Source organism: Myripristis murdjan, chromosome 4 (genome assembly GCF_902150065.1).
Source record: "Myripristis murdjan chromosome 4, fMyrMur1.1, whole genome shotgun sequence".
In the NCBI taxonomy this organism is placed as follows: domain Eukaryota; kingdom Metazoa; phylum Chordata; class Actinopteri; order Holocentriformes; family Holocentridae; genus Myripristis; species Myripristis murdjan.
In genome coordinates this window covers 18,784,419-18,808,989 of record NC_043983.1, presented here as the reverse complement: position 1 = coordinate 18,808,989, position 24,571 = coordinate 18,784,419, and the positions used below count along the sequence as shown (strand labels likewise).

The 24,571-nt window shown below is 40.8% G+C and overlaps 1 protein-coding gene across 2 annotated transcripts in view; it reads right to left on the bottom strand.

Annotated features, from left to right (window-relative positions):
* Positions 1 to 11,284: 11,284 nt before the first annotated feature.
* atp10a (ATPase phospholipid transporting 10A) overlaps positions 11,285 to 24,571 on the bottom strand; it is a 37,960-nt gene continuing 24,673 nt past the window's right edge. For both annotated transcript variants that reach the window (XM_030050322.1, XM_030050323.1), the window contains exons 15-21: positions 21,620 to 21,696; positions 19,571 to 19,696; positions 18,055 to 18,255; positions 16,890 to 16,970; positions 16,657 to 16,761; positions 14,387 to 14,574; positions 11,285 to 14,196 (exon numbers count right to left, since the gene is read on the bottom strand). In XM_030050322.1, coding sequence (XP_029906182.1) covers positions 13,515 to 14,196; positions 14,387 to 14,574; positions 16,657 to 16,761; positions 16,890 to 16,970; positions 18,055 to 18,255; positions 19,571 to 19,696; positions 21,620 to 21,696 — 1,460 coding nt within the window. In that variant the 3' untranslated portion in view covers positions 11,285 to 13,514. The remainder of the gene's footprint in view (positions 14,197 to 14,386; positions 14,575 to 16,656; positions 16,762 to 16,889; positions 16,971 to 18,054; positions 18,256 to 19,570; positions 19,697 to 21,619; positions 21,697 to 24,571) is intronic.

The following is a 24,571-nucleotide window of genomic DNA, read 5'->3' as shown; positions in this document are numbered from 1 at the left end:
GCATGCAGCGCGAGGTTGTCAAACACCCTGGGCTGGTGGGAAGGACCCCAAAATGTGGAGGTTCCCCTACCGGAGGCGCAACAAAATACAACAATGTTTTTTTTAAGTACCGATAATAATAAAACAGATCTAAAATCTAAGATCTCCCATAAATGAAATGGATTCTTGTGTGAAATATTTTTCCGGAATATGAGGTAAATCTGTCCATATTTCCATACATGATCTCAACAAAAAGACGTGGAAAAACAAAGCCAGCTGAAGTGCTTACACAAGAAGTCAGCAGAAAGTCAGACTTAATATGTTACAAGTCAGGATGGATGTATCGCCACAGTCAGAGCGGCTGTGAATGTCAGAGGCGGATTTCCGTATCGAAGACAGCCGAGGCGCGCCTGCTCCGTGTGCGCGCCCCCTCAACTCTAAATTCAAAAGTGAAATTGTCACTTCTGTTGCCAAAGTAGACATTTCATTGTAGAAATCAGTACATTTTCAGATCCGGAATCACAGCATAAACAGGTGTGAAATACAAAAACACAAACAAAAACAACAACAGCAACAACAACAACAACAACAACAACAAAATGACTGCATTGAATGTAGTTACAATGTATTTCATGTTGCATGTAATCATAAACATGTACTCAACCACACTCTGGACAAGAAATCAGTGCATTATACATTTTATATACATTTGCATATGCTAGTATCAAATGTATATAAAATACCAAACAAATCAGTACATAGCCTTCATGTTTAAAGAGTCTTGAATCACATCATACACACATACCTAAAAAACAGAAATGATTACAGTGTATATAAATATGATTTTTGTGTTGTCATACTCTTGCTCTCTCTCTCTCTCTCTCTCTCTCTCTCTCTCACTCTCTCCCTCCATGCGGGTTAGAGGCAGTAAAATCATATTTAACAAGATTAAATGCAACAGTTGGCAGCCTCTTGTCCTTAACACACACTACAGTAATATGGAAATAATGCCCATATAGTGACTCTTATATAGCTGCAGATAGGGGTTACACCACTTTATTAACTAATAATATAAACATGACCATGTAGTATTTATACAAGCAGTTTCAAATTGAAGAGGATTGAGTGCTTGGGTGCAAAATAAGAAAAGAAGAAGAGGATAAGTTAAGTGAGTAGTCAATGTATGGATTATTATGGACCGCCCTGTGTGGCTGTCACTCCTCCAGTGGAAGTGGCTGGAGCTGAGAGGATTTTTTTTACCGGATGAAGTGAGTCAAAATCCAGCTGAGGTCCAGCATGACACACACCCAGTTCAGACATCATGCTGTCGTAAACATGACCCATGCAGCGGCTGGGCAGATTTCTTACAAGGAAGCCACTGAGGGCCAAGGTATCTGATGTGCGACAGCACTGCCAAAAACAGTACCTGATCTCTTACAATAATAGTTTTATTTTTGAAATGTTTGCTTACAGTTGTGTGCAATATGTTTCTCAATATTTCACTTTTTACTATTTAATTGTTTTTGAAATATAATCGCTATTCATTATGCAGGCTAATTTTGTTGTTTTGCACTTATATTGTAATAAAAATGGTTAGTACTCCACAATGTTCCACTAACTATTTGGAATTTTGTGGGTGTCAGGGATGGGGGGCAGTGTATCATCTCGCCTAAGGCAGGAAAATGACCTGGCTCCACCGCTGAGTAAATATAGACTCATAAACGCAGATTTAAAGTGAGCAAAAAAAGAGAAAAATTCTGTTTTATGACACATGTTCTCATATACTTTTTCATATCTTTTCCATAGTTTGTCATAGGAAGACAAATGAGGCCTTATTGGGTTGTTGTGATTGTGTTGAATTTGATGATATGTAGCCGTAGCATGCACCGTCAGTGAAAACCATCAAAGAATATCTGAGTTGGCTGGGCTCTGTACCTAAACTGCAGGTTCGTGTTTACATTCGGCCAGGGTTTGTGAAATGTTTTGGACCAGGTACCACCTCTGATCACACCTAAACATTCAAGTACCGCACACCATCTCACTATGATTTCACAAGGAACCGCAGCAAAATGCCTCCTTTGGTGTAGTCATAAGTGCATCTGTGGAAAATAGTAATTATTTTGTTATTATAAATAAAAATATACCCAACAAGTGCTCATTTTTCTTTCTATGAAAACCTGTGGAGGAGATGAAAAAAAAAAAAAAAACAGTATATGGGTACATTTGTCATAAAACATATATTGTTCCCTCTAATAAAGTGATGAAGTAAAAGTCTGCGTCAGTGTGCGGAGGATCTGTTTGTCTTAATATATTTTTTCTGTTTTTGACTACTTTAAATCTGTCTTTATGAGTCTATATTTCAAGCATAAATCATGCTATTCACATCTACTTTATTTCAAATATGGAGATGCAGCTGTCTTTCACCTTTCACCTTTTTTTTTTGTTAAGGTGGAATATAGAAATATGGACCAATATATCAATCAATCAATCATCATTATACAGCAGTTTTCCTATAAATACATGTAACACGAAGTGCTTCACACAATGCTTCTGGTCTTGGTTAGTACTCGATTTGCTGCATTCTGAGTGATCTGTAGCTTAGTTGAGGCTTTTTTAGCAAGACCAGAAAATAGAGGAACATTCCAGTGATCAAGCTTACTGGTGATAAAAAAAAAAAAAAAAGTTTTGTAGTAAAATATTTTTATACAAGAATCCATTTCATTTATGGTCGATGCTAAAAAACATTATTGTATTTTGTTGTACCTCCAAAACTGACAGTGACAGCGCAAAGCCTCAATGTTTGTGCCGAAATCACTTAAATTAAGTCACCTTTAAACAGAACAACCTTTACCTAATCTCTAGACAATAAAGTCACTCTGGGCAGACTTGATTCTCACAGAGTTTGCAATCTTTCATTTAATTCATTTGACAAATCCCTCTCATCTCTTTTGTGGAACCCAGAACCCCGTTGCTCTTTAGGTTTTGGTGGTGGAGCATGGATTCACTTGACAGCTAATTCCTCATGTCTTTCCCCTCCATCAGTTTCCGAATCTATTTAAATGGCACTGGCTAACAACCACTCATCAATCAAATAACCCATAACTGCGACATCCAATTCATTCACATGGTAGAGGGGAGCCACTAGTGCATTATTTCACCTCATATAATATTAACCACATTACTGTTTTCTATCCATTCCAATCTATTCAGAGTTCATCCACATACAGGTCCTTTGGCGTTGTGAAATGCAGAACGAGGCTCCTACAGTTTATTCACACTACATGCATGTCTACTTCAAAATAGTGCATCAAATTCTCCCTTTTTTTCTATTCCTAATATTTCTGTTTGGTCAGAGCATTCTTCCCTAAAGCCATATAGTTATACTTTTGATTAAAAAAAAAAAATAAAGATATAATCTTGACCTGTTTCTTTTGCATTTAAGTGTGAAAAGTGGGCCTATTGTGTTATAAAGATGGAGGCAAAAATAATAAAATAATAAAAATAAAAATCTTCAAGAAGTCACCCTTTATTTAGAGGTTCATTGGTAAGTCATTTCATACTCTTGTAATTGTTGCTAGTAATCCTTGAACAGGCTTCATGACTTGGGGTGTTCAGTTATGCATTCATTATAGAAAGTATAACATCATCCTGGCAAAAACGTTATGATAATAGTTACATCTCTGCTCTGACACATGGATGGATACACAGTGATGTCAGTAAGAAACTCCTACATGTTTTCTATGAGGGGTTCCAGCAAGTGTTTTCTTTTTTATCCTGTGCTTTGCCTGGTTGTTTCTAGTGAGCTCAAAAGGTCTTTGCAACCCAGTTTCCAGAAATACAAACAACCAATAAATACATTGAAATGTCAACGTTTCTCAGCCAAAAACAGGCTGCATATCAACATTTAGATCTATACCCAACGTGGTGGAGCCAGCATCAGCGTCACTATCTCATTAACTACTTTAGCCACCGTTGTTTGCCAGCAAAACTACGGCTAGGAAAGCGTTTATTGTCACGGTTAAGTTTGGGAAAGGTTCAATGTCGTGGTTAGGGTTAGGAAAAAGTCATGGTTAATGTTATAAAACGTTAGCTAATGTTTGCTAATATTAACTAGCTATTGGTTCTCACTTGACATTGGACATGAATTCCTGTTGAGTGGGCCATCCACCACCCCACCATTAACTTGTAATCTGATCTTTTTCACTCACTTTACACTTTATCACAAATCTTGACAACGTGACATTTCATCATGCTCTTGGTTTGCAGTAACGTAAGATACCAACATTTTCCCCTGAAGACTGGGCTGTTCTTGTAGTGAACGACTGGTGACAGTCTTCTACAGACAGATTTCAGATGCATGTTCACAGGTGTGTGTATTTGACACCAGGTGCTGCACGGCTCCCCGGATTTGCGACGCTTGATGGGTGTGTCAGTCCTGATGATTGACAGTTGCTCTCTCCTATAACCACGCAAACACTTCCCAGCTGCACCTGATTGGATGAACACTTCACTTGTGGGCCATCCTCTCCCAGATTTAAAACTGGACCAACATGTCTACTCTTTTGGAAACTTTGTTGCATATTTCTGAGAACAATTGAGGCACAAAATAAACCATGCAGCTGCTGAATCTGTCTTCCTTTCAGAGATACGATAGCTAGTTTAAAAGTTTGTCAGGAGTTTCCAGAGGTGTACGTTGCACAGAGTAGCCTAGACCTAAACTTTCTGCAAATGAGGAGACACAAACACGATGTCGCGTCACTCGACATGCAACACAGCACTACCAGAATGCATTGCACAGCTGCTTACATAGACAGTGAAGCATGGAAATGACTGATCCTGTGGACATGCACCATTAGGAGGTCCTTTGTCAAAGCTGCAGTTAAAATTCCTGAATGAACATAGGTTGTCGCTTCTGGTGGGTCAAGCCTGTCTGGACTGCATCTGCACTTGGTTTACACTTTACATGACTTGTTGTACTTTCCTGCACTTGCTTGTTGTCCTGCACTGCGCCTGACTTGTGCTTTACTGCACTGGAATTTGTTCTACGCTGCTATACTTGATTTATTGTTCTGCACTATACATGACTCGTTGCTTTTATAATGACTGACATTTTGCATGATTTTGCTTCTGCGTCTTTTCCTGCCAATAATCCTGTTCTATCTGGGATTGTGTTTTAGTATATATTGCCGTTGTTGTGTGTTGACTGGATCTCGGGTTGTAATGACTTTCCAATCTGGGGATGAATATAAAGTTGTCTGTCTATAGTCAAGGTGTGTAGTATTTGAAAAGTAATCACCGCCGCAAGCTGTGTTGATAGAGGCCATGAGACAGTGCAATCTCATTTATAACCCCTAAATCATATTCATAAACCGTAAATCAAAACTAACATATAGCACGTAGTCAAAACCCTGGCGTCTCATTCTGCAATAGGGCCTTGTAAATTATGCATTATCTAATCCGTGTGCATTGCTCTCATGGTGCTGGGGAATGTTTGTTATTCTGTCAGCGTACAAGATAGAGTTTTACATTCCATGTGACATTTTGTTTCTGTGCCTATCAGTGCTTTGTGTCACAATGAAGGCTCAGCCGCTTCATCTTAAACCGGGTGCCACACACCAGAGGTCATAACGAAGTAAATATGGATGTTAAAAGCAGTGGATCAAATGGAAATGAAATTCAGATTTTGGTAATATGCACACACATTCAAATCGATGCTCTAGAGAAAATTACTGGATTGCTAACAAGCTGTTTTCCTTTTTATGAATTATGGAATACATCTGAAAATGAAACCCCAGGATAGTATAAGGGAGGTTCACATTCAAATTGCCATGTTGATCGAATGGATAAATTATGTGACATTAATCTGCTACCTCTTTGTCTAGAATGAACATATGGCTGTTAGTAAACCACATGCAGTTATGCACATGAACACTGGGAGTCTCTGTAATCACACAAAGCATCAGGTCCTCAAGAGAAGTTACCATATCAGCCAAGCACTTCTGTCCTAACAAAGGGATCTGTCTTTTTTTCTTTCTTTCCTTGCACTGTCATATTGGAATGCACTCTGAAACATTTGTGCCACCGCTGAAGGACAAATGTCTAGGCAATGTCAAGCATTTCATATCATTATCTTAATTTCTGAGAAATTTAAAGAGCCAGCATCTTGGGTAGACTGCCTGTTGTCAGGAGGCTCAGAAATACCAGCAGCTTCCTCAGACAGATTGCTGCAAAAATGAAATCTACACCACACTAACTACAAAATACTGTAAACGAATATGAAATGAGTATGAAGTTTCTAATTGGAATTGATTACTGAATATATACATATTTTTTTTAAATTAATTTGGGCTGTTTACAAAGAGAAAAAAAAAAAACAAGTATGGGTGAATTAAAAGAGAAAAAGCCTTCACACAGCTTTTCAGGGGTTTGCTGTTTCCTTTAAGAGAGATCCTCAGCATGCCATGACAAAAACAGAGTAGCAGCACCGTGCTCTTTTGTTCAGGGAGACAGTCAGCAGCTCCTTGAAGCATCAGTGTGGTCAGGGAGCCTTAAACAGGTGAATCTGAACCATTTTGCCCGTAACCTTTAATTGCTAGAGGACTCCTCATATCAGCTCACTCCAGCGTTTTGGAAAGTAGGGGCCAACCTCTTAACCTAACTCCGTCATGTGGATTTAATCACACTTTTCAATTGTCACTATGTTCTATTGCAATACATAACTCAAAGTTTTAAAAGTTCCTTTTTAATTGCAAATGATAAAAACTTGTGCATTAAAGATTTGTTTACAGTAATGTGAGAGATATTCAGCGGTGAAAAGTCAATAGTACTACACCTGATGCGTAAATGTTCACAGCTATTTAAAACAATTCTGGCACTAGCACTCCGTAATGCCTCACCCCTTCCCTCTGTTCTGCCTGTTTCCTAGCTCTCCTATCTTTGTCTCACTGTGAAGAAACTTCGAAACAACAACTGAAAACATTTTGAACGCATGCCATTAAAATGCCAATTGCACTATCTTACGGTGGTTGCTGAAAATCGCCATTTACCAACACCATGCACCTGACACTCAAAGGCACAAAAGCACTTCCATCCCATCATAGCTGCATGCTGCAGGCAGCGTGCAGAGGGAAAAAGAAAGGGGAGACGGCTCCATCAATATAGTCAGCCTGAGCTGTACACACCAGAGCACACAGCAACGTGTTTCATCATTTCCATTTTACAGCACACCTGCAGTTCCCAAGAACCTGCTCCTCTCAGGCTGTATCATGATTACATTTTTCAAATTAAGGGAAACTATGGAGAAACAGCCCCATTTAAAGATCAGCTGTAAGCCCTGACCACATGAACCCAACAGAAAGAACATGTATGTGAATTTTGGCAGCTCTATTCTTAATGAACAAATGAACGAACAAACAATAGATTGACAAATAGATTCTTTATTGTCACACAAGAGAAGCTTCGTTTTCACAGTTTATGTGTCCACAGCCTGTCTCTTTTGCTGGAACATATCCATTAACCCCAAATGTACTGCTGACAGTTCATGAGTGTAACAGCAAGGTGTTAGAGAGTGCCCAGTGGGCTCAGGCAAGGCTCCTGAAGGTTGCTTGTAGGACGGGGGTGTAGTATAGAGTGTAGGATCCATTCCTCATTGTTGTTAAGTGATTCCTGGAGACGTGCCAAACAATGAGCAGAGGAAAGAGTGGGAGAAGGGTCACAGAGCCAATTAAGCGAGAAGTCGACTGCTCTGTGATCAGGATGCTTGTAGCATCAGACACATCATGGCCATATCTTTGATCGGCCTTATTATCATGTCCCGTCATTTTTTTTAATCAGTTACTTAAAGGGTGAATCAATGCTTGCAGAAAACTCTTGCTCCACTGCCCTCTAAGGGCTTGAGCTTTCACGCATGTTGCACTCCTGGCCACATCAGTGATGCCACAGCACATGCTTTGCCTTTGGCAGCTGGTAAAAATACCTGCGGCTACATCACTGATTGGATGTGGCCAAAAGTGCAACATGCCTCAAAGTTTCAAGTCTTAGAGGGCAGTGCAGCAGAAGTTTTCTGTCTGATTCTTTCCTATGAAGGGCCAAAAATTAATCAGGATGAAGGGTTGTGGGCCAAAAAGTTGAAATTACGTTCCATTACAATGAGAAAAAATAATTGTTTTCTTCATAGATAGGATGTACGTAATTTCATGAGGAGGCTTAACAGCACTGTGTTGTACATTACTATAAAACTTAGATTATGAACTTTTTAGCTGCACAAAATTTACATTGCATAGTCATTATGGTTTGGATTTTACAGCACTTTAAAAATAAGAGGGGATTAAAGGTGAGATTGTCAAATGCTAAGGCCAAAACAAAGGGAGCCTGGGCCAAACTGGGTGGCCCAAACTCCTGCCCGTATTTGACTGGCTCTTCAACTGCACCCCATGTCCTCCACTGGGCTCAACCACCTCAGTCTACAGGGAGTAAAATAAACTGTCAGCTTGTTAGCATGGCACACCACTGTTGTGCTGTTCATGGATATAAATGCACCATTTTATTGAGGATTATTTTCCCAGTCTAGCATTACATCAGAAGAGGTGAGGGCGAGCAAGGGGCTTCGATCTGATACGGAGCTTTAGCTAATGATGGTTTCAGACGTGGCCTTTCTCGCATGAACTCCACAAGCCTCTGCACCTCTCTGCAAGCTTTTAGTAAGTGAGCTCTACTGCAGTGTTAGCTATGAAAACATTTGTTAACATGTCGTTGCAGTGCGTGTAAGACCAGCTCCAAATACCCTGCTGGAAAGCATTACTGTAGAAAATACAACCATTAAAACATGATTTTATTCCAGTTGTTGACTTTTAGGAACGCTCAGATCTTGGTGGATGCTGCTTGATTGATTGAACTAAAGAACAATACTAAATACCGAAATCACAATTTTCATGTGGGTTTATATCTACTTTAAGCATGTAGACAATTTTACATCAAGCCGGCAAATGTAGGCAACAAGAAGGCAAAACGAGGCATTTCTGTACATGTGGAACTTGCAGTAGTGATTTAGCAATGTTTAGTCATGTTCACCAGAAGTAGGGAATGGAGCCATACAGTGCCTTTACCAACTGCAGGACAGATGGCCCTGGCTCACAAAAGCCTTCATTTATTTGGAATGTGATGGAATGCAGATCTCTACTGGTGTAAATGAATCGCTCCTCGAGCCCTCGGGTTCTCCAGCAATCTTTCCTACAGATGGTTGGGTTGGAAATGGGAGGCTGTAAGGGGTTAAAAACATATAAACAATTTCTATAAAACAGTGCTTGACAGCTGCATCAAACCAGATTATTTATGAGGCAGCCTAGGAAATTGAAAATGTCCTGATTTAAGCTTGTTAAAATGATGGGCCATGAAGGAGGTCAAGGCGGCTTTAATGACCAGAGTCAATGAAGCCCTTGTGAGACAAAATGCAAATCAGACTCCATTAGCTACTGCAGAATCAGTCCCACATCTGTCTGCAGGCTGCAGGTAATCAAAAAAGTAATCAGAGAAATGAAAGAAGACAAGAGAAGACGATTGGTAAGGAGTGGGTTCATGCATTCCCGAGGAGGAGGCTGTTTAATCATATTAGTCATGTTTTACATAATGCTCGTAACATAATATTCGACACATGCGTGACAGAAATTCATTTCATTCCATTCATTGCTTATCTGATGCCACCGGGTGCAGGTGGGCCACAAGGATTTTGTTGCTTGAGAGACGAAAGCTTTGCCACCATGGCACAAAAAATCCACACAGAGTATGCAGAAAAAACAGCTGATCAATCTGGCTGGTGCACACCGGGGCTTTGAAAGAGATGGAGAGAGCAACACTGCAAGGCTAGAGGAGTCATCATTATCTTTGTGTTACGATGAGGAACCTGCTTTTGAAAAGTGCAGCGATGGTCAGTAATTTGGCTATCCCATTGCAGCGGCCGACTAAAAGCAGCATCAGCAGAGTCGTCTCTGTCCCTTCTCCCTCATCATGCCTTAAAAGAAACATTAATAACTTTTCCTCCTGGCAAGGGACCACAGACGCTGCACACACCAGGCGAAGACAAACGGCTACAACAACAGGCCAAAGATCATCCATCTTCTGAAGGCCTCTCATCTCAGCCCTTGGAGGAGATCTGCGTAAATGAGTATTCAGGGAGCGAGGGCTGCATGCAGATGCATGTTTCTGAGATGGGCACTTGCATAATGTACCATGACTGTGCATCTCCCATTTCTGCTGCTGGTGTAACACTATAACATGCTTCAAAAATGGGCAGTTAGAGAAAAATAGAAAAAGCTTTTTTCTCATGCCCTGATGGAGACCAGCTAGGCCGAAGTGGTATTGTTTTCCTTGCTATGGACAATAAATCATGACGTAATTGAGGTATTGTTCCTGCCTATGTTTGAAGCTCAGTGAGTGCTATCCACTTCTTGGTGTTTTTGCTTGATCTAAGAGGTTGAGTTTAGCCACATCCTAAAATGTTTTTGTGTGTATGTGTGTGTGTGTGTGTGTGTGTGTGTGTGTGTGTGTGGGGTGTGGGGTGGGGGGTATCCAACTGCAGGGCAAAAGTAAAATTAGTTCCTGTTTGGCATTGGCCATTCCTGCCGCAACCTGCAGTTATGTTATATGTACCAGATGTAAACGACACTTTTATCCTTACAGCACCATGAGCGTTGACATTTTTAGCAAGGGGGAGTCTTTTCAGGAAGCATCCAGTGTACAGTGAATGTCGCACGCACTAAATAGACTCATATTTATGTTTCAATGAAAAGCACAGAACAAAAGCACTCTTAGACTCTGGTAAATTCAGCCTCTCTGGAGCTACTCTGCTGACCTGCAGTGGGAGTCTCATAGTCGTAGTTGTATAATTCTGCCCTACCAAACAGCTGCAAGCTGGGAGGATCAGACCGGGTACTGTCAGACGTATGCAGTCTTATGTTCAATGTGAAAAGAATAATAAGAGTTTATGATGTTTTAGGATGCAGTGTGTGACCATGTACAATCTTCATTGGTAGTGGACCACAGGAAGTATGTTCATTTCTACTAACAGGAAATCTTTGCTAATCTTTCAAAAGTTTTAAAAATGCCCCTGAGCTCATTTATCAAACCAGCCTTAGAGTCCATACATTTTACTTGAGTCACACAAGATCTTGATGCATCACTTAGAGTTAAGTGAAGATCACGCCGACTAATCCTTAAAGTTTTATGTGAAATTACTGTCATGGTTATGACAAGAAAAATCAGCAGCATTTTTCTAGTTTAAAGAACACAAGTGATATTTTATTAAGTGAAGCTGAAATGCTTTATTAAGACATATGCACAAGAACCTTAAAATGACACGGTGAAAATGTATCACCGAGAACCAAAATGAAATAAGCAGCTTGAAAGTGAATATAATGCAAATAACAAATCAACTTTACTTGATATTAAGACAATATATAAAATGCCCTATAACACTGACATAATTATTACAACAGGGAACATGTGAATGCATCTTGTAACAGGCCCTGGCCTATCATGTAACAAAATCACAGAAAAAAAAGCTCAAATATGTTCAAGGACTTGTGCAGTGAGAGTGAATGTTCCTGTGAGGAATTTCAGCCCATGTGAAACCGGGTATGTTGGAATGCAGCAGTGAATAAGCCTGAGCTTCATTCTGGCACACAAAACGCAATGCCAAAGCACAAAACAGACAAAACCCACGCAAAGAAAGTGGACAAACAATCTGAACATCACGCAAGAGCAAAGCACAGTGTGCAAAAAAAAAAAAAAAAAAAAATGGCTGAAAGCAAATTAACCCTATAGCATATGTCTCATAAATATCATCTATAAACATAAAGCGCTCCTCTCTGAACGAGGATGCACCACCATCTTTACATGAACAATATAGCTTTACTTTATCAAAGGCAAACTCTTAGGTCTGTAATTTCTTATCCAGTGTTAAGGCACAAGCTACTGTTTAGAAAATACAAAGTACAATATAAATGATCTTTGGTAAATGGTATATGGTACTTTACAAAAAAAAAATGTACTGTGATGAGAAGACACAACATTGGTGCAAATGACAATCATAACATATTCAAGGTGCTGCTTTCAATTCTTTGGAAAATACAACAAAGTGTAGTGTCACTCCAACTGTCCATGTAACATCCAACTTGTTAAGTTTATGCATGACGACAAATACATCATGATGAGGTTTGCATAAGTGCAAATGGTACACTTTTCATTCTTTTCATACTGTATCTGAACACTCAGCACTTCCCTCAGGACATGTCACCAGCACCAATAATACTCACTGACCGCTCTGAAACAACATTTTGTAGTGCAAACTTAAATCTTACAGCCTCATTTATTGTCTGCAAAAGACCCGGTCAGTTGCGTTCACACTGAGCCCGGCATTACAGCTGAACAGGGCTGGACATCGCTACGAAGAGAAGACAGACTGAGCTGCGATACGCTCAGTAAATGGAATGAATAGGCAGAAGTAGCATAAAAAAAAGATCTTCAAGTAAACCTATATGGTGGCACACATCATGTGATGGTAGCTCATTATCAACCTACTATACAGTACAGAATGTGAACTTGGCCAGCTCTGCAAGATTAAAAAGAAAACAGATCCAAAGAGTCAACTCCAAGAAAACACACACACACAGACACACACACACACACACAGACACAGACACACACACACACAGCATAATCACTTTCACAATCAGCCTTGAGGTTTCGTCTCTCAGTTTCTTATAATACACCTCAGACATTTCTAGCTTCTTGTAATGGCTGTGTGAATTCCAGCTTTCATGGTGTTCGCACTCAATAGGCAACATTTAAAGTCTACAGTTCTTATGATTATTCAATGGAATGCATTGAATGACGGCTATAAACACACTTTTCAGTCTTTGAAACTGAGCAACATTCAGAATATTTAAAATTCCAGCCGCAAAGCTGAAATGTGGTCTGAGGCAACGCAACTCTGTGCTGATCCCATGATGAGAAAGATTCAAGTAAAGATAGAAGCTTGTGCTGGAGAATCTGCATGGAAATTCTGTCATATAGAATGAAACATGTTTCTGGATGAGATATAAAACCCATAAAATTTCTCCTCTTCGTCATGCTGACACGACTCAAGGCCACAGTGGCATTTGATGCAGGTCAGAATGGATTTACAGGCACAGCTGAAAGAATGAACAGGGTACCATGGCAGAGAGAATACATAATCCCAGATAACCTAGAAAAATGGAATGTCTCTGGTCTGCTGTTTCTTACATCAAAATCCTGATCAAGTACTGAGATGCATCTTTGCAAAATAAACATTTTCCAGAGTCAGAAAAAGGGAGAGATATTCCAGTTCTTCAATCTCCCAAATCTCAAAAATAAACTTTACTTTAGCTTTATACATCTAAAATATAAAGATTAAGTACCTATTTGTATCTTTTATAAAACAATCCTCTTGAAAAAATACAATAAAATTCAATAAAACTATCGTGCAAATTTGATTTTGAGAAACATAAGTCTGTAAGACATCATAAGGTGGTTTGGAGCGAATGGTCCTTGGAACAATTTGCCAGCTGTTCCTCTGTCCTCCGTGTGGGACGAACGGTGTGGTCCAGCCCGGGTGTCTCCTCTGAGTTCCTCTTGTAGGTGACACACTGGGATCCTCCAGCAGGGGGCAGGGTCACCTGAACACTGTCTCCCTGTGTGAGCAGAGGTGTGGATGTGATCCAGCTTGACAGACTCAGATCCGATGGGTCTAAAGTCTTATCAAGACAGTCTGAGTCTTTGGTGGAAGGAGGCTGCGACTCCCCCGTGTGTCCAGGAGCTTCTTTGGTGTAAGGAAGTGTGTCTATTTCTGTAGAGACAAATGTGTATGGATCTGACAGGCCCTTCTTACTGTGTGTGACCCCCAGTGGGCTGCTCTGGCCCTTCTGATGAGACTTCCCAACATTGTCCATTTGTAAGACTGGCCCCTGACAGCCTTGTGCTGTCTTGGAGTTGGAGAAGCTCTTCTGGTCTTTGTGATTGTAATCTTTAGGGAAAGGCTTGAGGAGGGACAGGAAGGGAGGCTTGGGGCCAAGCTGTGCCCCCACCTTGACCCTGCTCAGGCTGAGGATGTTCCTGCGGGTCTCGCTGGGGAGCTTATCCAACTGCCTTCCAACTTGGACAGGGCTGGGAAACAGCGTGCCTTGACATGCCCTGTAGAAATATCTGGAAAATAAAGTGGAGCCAGACATCAGGACACACCTCAGGACTACTCTGATTATAAATACCAGGCGCTTGGGTAAACATGAAAGACATCTGCTATCAATAACAGATATAACTCATGATGCAGAACATCCTAACCCTTTCTGGGAATGAGTTTGCGTGCTCACTCATCAGCACAACAACCCCAGCATACCTGGGCAGCAGCGCCGCTAGAGGGGTGATGACACAGAGCATGTAGAAGAGCGGGTCCTGCAGCAGCCTCTGCATGGTCCAGTAGGGGTTGGAAGGGGAGTAGCAGGTTGGACAGGAGGCGTTGTAGCACAGAGCCACAGTGAAGAATAAAGCAATGCTGAAAGTGATAGACGCCCAGTTCATCCAGGTCTGAAAAAGGTATGACACAAAGGGGGGGAAAACAGTGACTGTTTGCACGACAAACTGAAGAAAACCACAACCAACATGCTCAAACTAGAGCTGGACGATAAATCAAAATTCTCCTATCAGCCACCATCACTCCATCAATTGTCAGTTGCAAATCTATTTGGGAAGGGGGGCTTGTTTTCAATAAATAAATTAATTATAATTACAGACACCATTAGTGACACATGTGCGATTGGAACAAATTGTACAGTTTTAAGCTTCTCTTTCGTTTCCACAGCTGAGAGCATGTTAGGCTCTGCTGTGAAAAAGTGATGCACACCTTCTGATCTAGTCCAGTTCTATACACCTACACATTAACCAACTTTTTATTGTGTGGCGGTTGCACGGACATTGTGGTGGTGTGCCACAGATGAGTCAGTTTAATACATTATAGGAAACCCGAGGTTTTTAAATTGACAAAAAAACATCACTGGCAATGGATTCAGGTAGTCGGTGATTGCAAATATATTCATCCTGTAACCCAAACCTAGCTCAAACCGTCTCCACTAAAAATCATTACAAGACAGAAGTCCGCTACAAAAAAAATTCATATACAAAGATTTCTTCTTGCGCTCTTAATGACTGAAAGGAGAGCCAGAAGAACAATTGCACAAACACTTTGGCTGGAAGCCTCTTTCAGTTGACTAGGTGACAGACATGTGACTCAGTGAAAACCACACAGTGGCTCACCAGAGTATTGTCTCTCCTGACACATTAACACTTAACTACCAAAACACATAATTAATTAAGGCCTCATGGCTACTGTACAATGATAAAGAAACAATGCAGCCTGGCGTCACCTCAAATGCCCTTAATTGACTTTCACAGCCATTTACCAATAATGCACGCGCTGCTCTCCTGGGCAGCCGGGGAAGAAGTAGCTGCCAGCTGAGCATTTGGAAATGTTTACTTTTAGTCTGCGCTGCTCACTATGAAAATGGGCTTCTCTGCACAAGAGACCATCATGTCCAGGAAGGTAGTTAGTGAAAAGGACATTTTTCATGTAGAAAACTTGTCAGGCTAAATTTACAGCCGCAGCATAATGGAAAAGACTCTGATTCAGTGCAGGGTCATAAATTTAAAATGGCCCATGACCAAGAGTGCCATGCCATTTACAAGAACCACACATGGATACCTGGGAATAAGGCTGTGGGATGCAGAATAAAAACTATTTTAGTCCCTATGACTGTGTCAAATGGTGGGCTGCTGTAATGTGGTGTAGACACTTTGCAGAGGGCCTGGACAGAGGCAGACAAACTGTCAGGCTGATATATAGTCCCTGATGCTGCAGTGCCTTCTGGTTCAATCTAATCAGCCAGAGTTAATGCATAAGTATCCATGTGCCTGTCAGCCTTCACACCACCACACTCACAAAGCCGAGTCACTGCACTGCCAGAGGGGAAGCTTTTCTCTCTGTGAGGCTGAAGTGAGCAGAAAATATCATTCTAATGGCAGAGGTAGGTTTGGGCCGATATCTGATAATATTGAACACTGCAAAGTTACGGTACTGTAAACAGAAGTGAAATGACCAGGCAACTCTTTAGCCTATTTATTTTGATAATGTTATTTTGAAAGGTGTTGGAAGTTTCTGGTTAATACTTATATGAGTAAGTGCAATTCTTTTGATGTCTTTGCACTAAGCGCCTATTAGATTTAATATGGATTTTTGTTTCAGAATTATTTTTTATAAGGTTGTTAAATTGTTGGCACTGCAGCTAGCTGCCTATATAACAGTGGAACGGAGGCACAGAGTTACAATGATAGAGCGCATGGGTAATTTGACTATATGCACGACAATTTTTGATACACGTGCAATTCATGTACATAAAATATTTCATTTAGGAAATTTTAGAGATGAATGAAGAAGAAAATGAAAATCATTTTTGTCTTAGGCAGAGATACAGCAAATATTTCAACACAACAATATCACAGTGTAAAAGCCTACTTAGAGGTATAATGCATTTCTCACTCCTACATCCAAAAACTGCTAGAACTCAAACTGATGGAAGTTATTTTGTCAGGCACTGATCCCATCAGGTTTCTTACCCAGGTTTTAGTCTCGATGCCCAAGTGTAGCAGGATGGTGAATAAAGCTAGGGTGGTGATGGGAGTTCCCCATGTAAACAGATCCACGTCAGAGTCAGCATAGGCCTGGGAGGCAAACGGAGGGCAGAGGCAGGGAGACAGGGAAGTGAGCATGACTCGAATAAGAGAACAGCATTCTTCCACTGCTGTGCACGTAGTAAAGACAAGCTGAAAGAAATTAAAACCAAACTCACAAAGTAAGGCAGGAAGAAGCAGACTAGGCTTTGGTAAAAGGCATCGATCATGTTCATCCAGAACATGTATGGCTTGTATTCCTGCAAGACAGAGCTACTGTGAGCATTTCACTGACAAACTCTTATTCTCCATCACTTGAATTGAACAGACATGCTGATCACAGAAAACGCATAATATAGAAAAACTCGTTGAACTGTTCAATAAAACTATAGTGATGTATCTCAGGCACACAGAGGGAAGATTCTTCTCAAATAATTTGGCACACTTCTCCAAACTAAAATCCTTGCTCACAAATCACTTCACAGAGTGAACCACTGCTATTTTCACAAAACTGATTTAGAAAAAAACAAACAAACAAAATCTAAAATAGTGTGTACCATTTTTTCCCAAAGACGAGACTAAATTTCTCCTAACAAAAGTCCATTCTCACAAAATAGTTAACCAAACTGGCTGAGCTAGCAGTACCCAACAGAAACAAAGGGGTTGGTGACAGGGTCATTGCTTAGAACAGCAAAACACGTGTGGTTTCCTTTGAAACCATTTCCTCAAAAGTCAAAACACATACCCAAACACAAAATGCAAAACCTGGCAAACAAACAAACCTGACACACCTACAACTGTGAAATATTTTTCACAGTTTTGCTTACTGTAAAGGAAACATATCAAGAAATTATGGAGACACTTAAACACACTAAGATCATAACAAAAACGTATTGTGGAACATTTCTGAAAAACATACTGCATGGATAGAAATGAACAGACAGTATTATCTAGTCAGCAGGTGAGATGTGTAGTTTGTATCAGTATCTGGTTTCTTTAAAGATGTCTAAAAAAGGAGCAAAAACGGGATTGGGCTCTTTTGCAAAATGAGTGTCTGTGTGAATAAGCCTTAGTTTGGGGAAATTAATCAAATAAATGTTACGGGAAAAAATAATCATTCAGATTATTCACAACTAGATCCTATAAGCACAAAATCTCCTCAACTCATTCAATTTTCCATTGCCTATATTCTTGCTATGTTGATACACTGTGAGGATGCATGGATGTACACACACACACACACACACACACACACACGCACACACGCACACACAGGCACACAGAAAATAATGTGGGACAAATATGACAAGTTATTTCTAATTAATTTTGATGGAGCGTCTGGACCTCTGAGTTCTGTCCGTTCATGTAGAGTTGAGGTAGTTGCTGCAGAGTCTCTGCTGACACGTCTTTGTCCAGCGTGCCAGTGATGAGTTGTGGGAAGGCAGAGAACATCAGGTTGAAGAAGATAAGATACCACTGGTCAATCATGGCAGAACCTGAGAATCCACAGTAGAACTGATACCAGAAGATGAGGGCCACAAACATCTGTGGGAAGAAAAGATAACAGCGCTGGGAATAGATACACTCAAACAGAAACAGAAAAAGAAACAGAAAAAAACACATTAGATTAAAACTGGTGGGGGATTTTTTGCAGATCTCCATCGAAACAATGATATTTATGTCACTAAGTCATAATGTTGGTTATGCTTGCCAATGTCAGGTTTCAGTCCCTTACACTTTATATACTGTAACAAACAGCGGGAGGCAAAAGAGCAGCAGCATCGCTAGAGAGTGAGCTGTTCCTGGCCAAGTACCTGGATGAGTCACAGGTATTTATGGCAGCACGCAGTGTTTCCATTATTACAATGTAAATCAATGTAACTGCTGCACAATGTCAAACCCATGCGAGGGGGAGGGGGGCTCAAGCTCTAAGCTCAAAGTAAGAAATGGTGTCCTAGTCTTGTATTCAGAGAGCTGTCTGTCTGCGACAGACGTTAAAGCAGGGTGTCTGCAGGTCCTTACAAAGTCTTAATTCAATTTTATGAATATTAGGCCTTAAAAGTCATTAAAAAGTCTTAAATTTGAATTTCCAGTAACTTCTTTATCAAATTTCATTGATGCATATTTTATTTTTTTTTTCATCAAAATTAGTCAGACTGCATGAACATTTCTCATGTTACAAAACTGTAAACTACCAGGCTGTTGTGAAAATGCCTATTGTAGATTAACCTAACCCAGTGCTGCCCAATTTGGGGCCTGCGGGCCATGTTTGGCCCATGCTTCCTTTGTTTTGGTCCGCCATGGCATTTGACTGGCTCATGCTTTGTCTTTGAATTTGGGCACCTCTTACCTAAATCTGCTTTTCACTCACTCTCATATACATTTACACACACACACAAAAAACAGTCCCAAGGTCTGTGTATTAAAAATAAACAAAGAAAATCCCTGGTTGCAATCTAAGCTACCTATCTAAGCTATCTAAGCTAAGCTATCTAAGCCTACTTACCTTTACACTTACCTGCAATGCCCATTTGAATATGAAAAAGACTTTTTTTTTTTTCAAAAAAAAAAAAAAAAAAATCAGTCTTAAATTTGGATAAATTGATCTAGAATACATCTTAAAAAGCATTAAATTTAACCCTCTGATACCTGCAGACACCCTGTAAAGAATAACTGTAGTTGTAGCTATAGAATAGTTAATTATTATCATTATGCTGGTATTGCTGCTTATTACTCTTTTCAGAATCAGAAATACTTTGCTGATCCCGAAGGGGAAGTTGGATATTTGGATGAAACCAGGTGTAAACTTGGAGCCAGACAGACACTGTGAGATCAGGATTCATGGTAAAAAGAAGCTTACAGCATTCTTGTAGAAGAAATACAGAATCATGTTAGCCAGTCGGGAGTAGCACCAGTGGCCGTGGACCAGCAGGAGTTTCTGCAGATACTGGAAACGTGGCAGAGCAAAGTCACTCGCCATCACTGCCTGCAAAAGAGCAGAGGGACCCGGTAACCAATCTTCTCCTTTCCTCTTTCATTCTCTCTGCCTCACACATGTAAACACACATGAATGCAGGCACAGGGTCATTAGGATGTAACTGCTTAACATGGCAGGCCCTGCTGCTTTTATGTACTTCTTTTTTAATGAATCTTTAGTGGGTGTAATCGTTCCCAAGCAATAACTATGTAAATGGGTTGTCCACCTTTTGGGATTCATTGTTACAGCAGCAGAAAATTGTCAGTGCCATCTATCACACTCAAAGACAAAATCCTCCCCATAGTCCCCTTGTTTTATAACTTACATTTCAAATGATACCAGTAACCCTTTATGAAACATCTCAGCTGTCAACAGTAACTGTCAACAAGAAAAATAACAGCAGATGCCTCATTGTACAGCAATTTAGTTTCTGCTGCGCTCTAATAACAGGCCTTAAACGGCTACATGGGGAGTGTGATGCTAATAGAGGAAAGGTCTGTTAATCATAATGCAGCGTGTGCTGGTCTGGGCAGAGAAACGTGCGTCTCAGCAGACTATGGGGTCCCGAGGAGTGACTTGTGTCTCATTAAGAACAAATTTTATTAACAATGATTAATCTAGCGGCCCAGTTAAGGACAGGATATTGAGAATTTAACAGATGTGCTACTCTGCAGCTCGCCTGGAAAGCCTCCCCTGGAAGTTAATTGGAAGTCTCCATCATTGCTATGCAAGATCACCTTTCTGGAACATGGTGCTCCGGTGAAATGTGCGTGGGGGAGGGTCAGCAGAGCTCCCCTTGATGATGCCATTGCCAAGGTAGCTACTTAGCTGTGGCATTGGCTGTGACCTTAGAGCAGATGTTACAAGTCTCAAGGCCAGCTGATTACTGTTTATGCAATGCACCAAAATCAAGTGCACCCTTTATGTACGCCCTGCTCGGTGTACTGCTCTCCCAGCTGAGTCGGGCGTTGTTTCTCTGTTCTGGTCCTCTTGAATATGATTTAAGTGAAAAGTTTGACCATTTAATATATTTCATTAATGTTCTTTAATTATTGTCGTTACATGCCTACTGAATTTTATTCATATTTTATCAGTTTATTGCAACTAAATGTCTTTGGTTATGATTATTATGTGATTATTTGACTAAACTTCATACATTTTAGTGTATGCCATTTGTTAATTGATTGACTTACTGATGGATTTACATTTCCAGGGCTATTTAAGCTAATGGCGCAAGTAACCCAAGCGATGTATTTGAGTTACAATGAGTGGTGCTTGAGGTTGACCTTATTTATTTCAATGCAGATTACAACCACTCACTCCCTGCAAACCACCAATCAACATTATAGTAATCTGACAAACATAATCTATGGCCTCTCCTCCTTATTTTGTCAATAATGATGAACTGTCTCAGTCAAAATCCAGTGGCTCAGTGTCCCACTGCGAGGATGAGGGAGAGAAGATGCTGTGAATGGACAGAAGAGAAGTATAAAGTATAACAAAGTGTACTGCTCTTTGGCAGGACACAGGACAAGGTAGGGAGACCTAATCCCGCCTGACTCAGCAACACACAGCCAATCCCATTTAGAAGCTGTATACTTATGTGTATGGATGCAAGGCTACATTAAGCTAAAACACTCAGACTAATCAAATCCTATTAACAATGCAAAAGAATGCCAGCATGGCCAGCACAAGATGCAGCTGCCTATGCTTTCATCGTGTCTTCCACGGTCTCGCTCACACCCAGTTTAACCTCCGGGAGTCTCTCCCCCCCACTGCCTGTTTATATGTCTTTTACAGTCACCATTAAATCACCCCAGAGGCTCATCCACTCCCGCTCTGTGTGTGTGTGTGTGTGTGTCGCTCTCTTCATCTGTCACTCTCACACGATAACACCCATTCCCGGATGGCCCTGCCCACATTTCTCCTTACCTGCATGCCCTCCTGTCCCGAAATGCCCACACCCACGTCAGCCACCTGGATCATGCTGACATCATTTGCACCGTCACCTGAGATTAATGTGGCGAGAGAGAGAGAGAGAGAGAGAGAGAGAGAGAGAGAGAGAGAGAGAGAGAGAGAGAGAGAGAGAGAGAGAGAGAGAGAGAGAGAAAGAGAGAGAGAGAGAACAGTGGGACCTCAGAGCCGAAAATGGTTTGCACAGCGAAATCCCACAGAATGACAATCCACATCTGTCACACGAGGCACTTACAAACTTTAGCAAGGTAAAACATGCTCAAATGTGCAAATGACCATCACAGAGCAGCAGGACTTCGTTGATCAATAGCACTCAATCTGTTACCTTAGCCAAGCCATCCAGCACTAGATTTGCATTTCAAGCTGCTGAATTCTCTCTTCTCTTCTCTGATCAGATCATACATTCCTTGTTCAGGTAAGTGATATAGTTATACTGGGTTTTAGCTACTGTTAGCCATACTGCCAAACACTGCTCTCACTTCCTTCTTCGCTCTCACTTTATGTACAATTATCTGATGAGCAATATGCAGCAATATGCTGCTGGTAAATGCAGGGTATTAAGAGTTTTGTGGCCTAAAGTATGACTGTCTAGTTCGCTATAGTTGTTGCGAGAAACGATTCTTTAGTATTTCTAGCTAAAGAAATGGTAACTTTATGTGTCAACTTAATGTGTTGAGGTATAACAATATTACCTCCAAATATGAGTCCTCCAAAATGAGTCTCTACACAGACATGGAATAGCCACAAGATGGTGCTAAAACTCCGTTCAATTAGATCGCACCTTTAATACATTAATTACTCTGATGGGCAGCACAAGAGACCAGCAGAGAAGCAGTATACCAGCCGCACAGAAGCAGAGAGAAATCATGAGAGAAAATTAAGTGTGGTGATGGCGAGACAAAAAAAAAAAAAAAGTACCAAAGTGTGCCTCTCGGTGCTATATTGTGTTCTGTGTGGGAGAAAAATGAGCTGTTTGCAAAAGCGTTAGTCATTTTCATGAACTGTTTTTTGGCTGTGTAAGCGATGTAGTCAGTTGTGTAGGAAGCGGGGACTCCCAGGGATCTTTGAGGCTGTGTAATGTGATTTTCAACAGTTTGGGTCCATCTGCTGCTTCAAAAATGATGAATATCGCTTTGTGAAGCAGAGCATGGCTTGTTAGATGATGCTGTGGTTCAAAGTGTAAGAGTAGGAGGTCACAGGGTTACACAGATAAAGGTTTTCATTTTTTGACGATGTGGATGTTAGCTGCGTGGTGGCTGAAGCCAAGATTAGAATATAATCCGTTGCTGTTGCAGGAAATGAGAGGGCCTCCACCAGTTCAGCTGAGTTCCCCTGGAGCTGCCAGACTTGATGCGGTGGCTGATGAGCAGTATTTTTTGTTTTTGCTACATTTTGAGAGCTGGGAATAGTTTTTGTCACCACAGGTGGTGAAGTGGGAGATGAAGTGTCGGTGGGAGTGAGGGTTTTGTTGTCATGATAGTAAAGGAGTGCTGGAGTGGCAGCGTTGGCTGAATATCTCAGGTAGGTGGTGAAGAGTGCTTTGACAGAGGTTAATGATTTGTGTTAAATTTTTTTGTCCAGAAAAATGTTTAAATCCAGAAAGTGTTAGGCTAGTATTATCAGACTGTCACTGTAGCAGTTTGTCTATTTATCTTGCTTAAAAGGCAGAACAAGGAGGATTTTCCTAAAAAACAATGTGTAGATTTACAAAAATAATCCCTCTCAATCATCACTCATGACTCACTAGAAGTGTGTGTTGGTGTGTGTATCTGCAGAGACCGTGCCCTCTGCCTGGATTTTCTTGTTTTCCTGAGCTCGGGACTCGTCTGGGCGTTGGCCTTTGGGCTGTGTGTGTGTGTGTGTAGCTCCCAGCCAATCACAGCGCACAGTGCCAGATCGATAGCACATCTCATAGGAAGCTATGAAATTCACGGATGCGGATCACAGAAAATGGAAATACAGCGAGGAAAAACCCCAGGTGGACCTTTCTGTTTATTAGTAACTAAGAAATCAGTCCTAAATTGCACTTGTCATGCAAGTGAAAGAGAAAATCTTTATCAAATGAGATGTTTTAATTACTTTAGAAAGGAGCAATGTGGCCACTCTGCAAATCTCACAGGGTGATACATGCTAAAAATTATGTCTAGTTATCAATTCTTCTTTTCAGTCTTTTGTGAAAACCATATCTATGTTATCTTCAGCCTTCAACCTTTCACTTTCAGCCTGCATCTATTAACATGGTATCTTATTGATGCAAAAATGTATAGAAATGTAACTTTACACATGTATTTTAATAGATATGGCCAGGATTTTCAGTGCATCAAGCTGTAATGTAGTCACAAAGAAACACTCTCACAGTGAACTATGATTGTTGTGGTGTAGAAGCTGTATATTCAGCTCTGAAAGCCTGCTGCTCTGATGCTAAAAAAGCCATAAAGTCAGCTGATAAGAAGTGCTCGGAGGTGGTGGAGCTTCTCAATGATTTGGTGTCCCTTTAGAGTGTAAAAAGGCAAGTTCACAACGATGATCCCAAGAGTGTTAGGATGAGCGGTGTTCGCTCCCCATCTTTCTCCACTAAGCCTCTCCACATTACTGCTAACACAGCAATGACAGAAAAGCGCTTGGCATGCAAAAACGGGATCCTCCTGAGCGCAGCAGTAACAAATAAATGGTAAACAGAGAAAAGACAGTCATAAGTCACATTGCTATCCCCGTGTCACCTCTATTATGCTACAGCTTCATTATGCCAAAACGTACAATAACTATGGTGCCTTACGATGAAATTAATTTGTTCCTGCTCAGTAGACACAGCAAGGGAGCTGAGGGTGTGTCTGAATGTGCACATCTCTGTAACCTATATATGAAAGTCAACTCATAGTGATACCACAGCAGGAGACAATACAGCTGCTT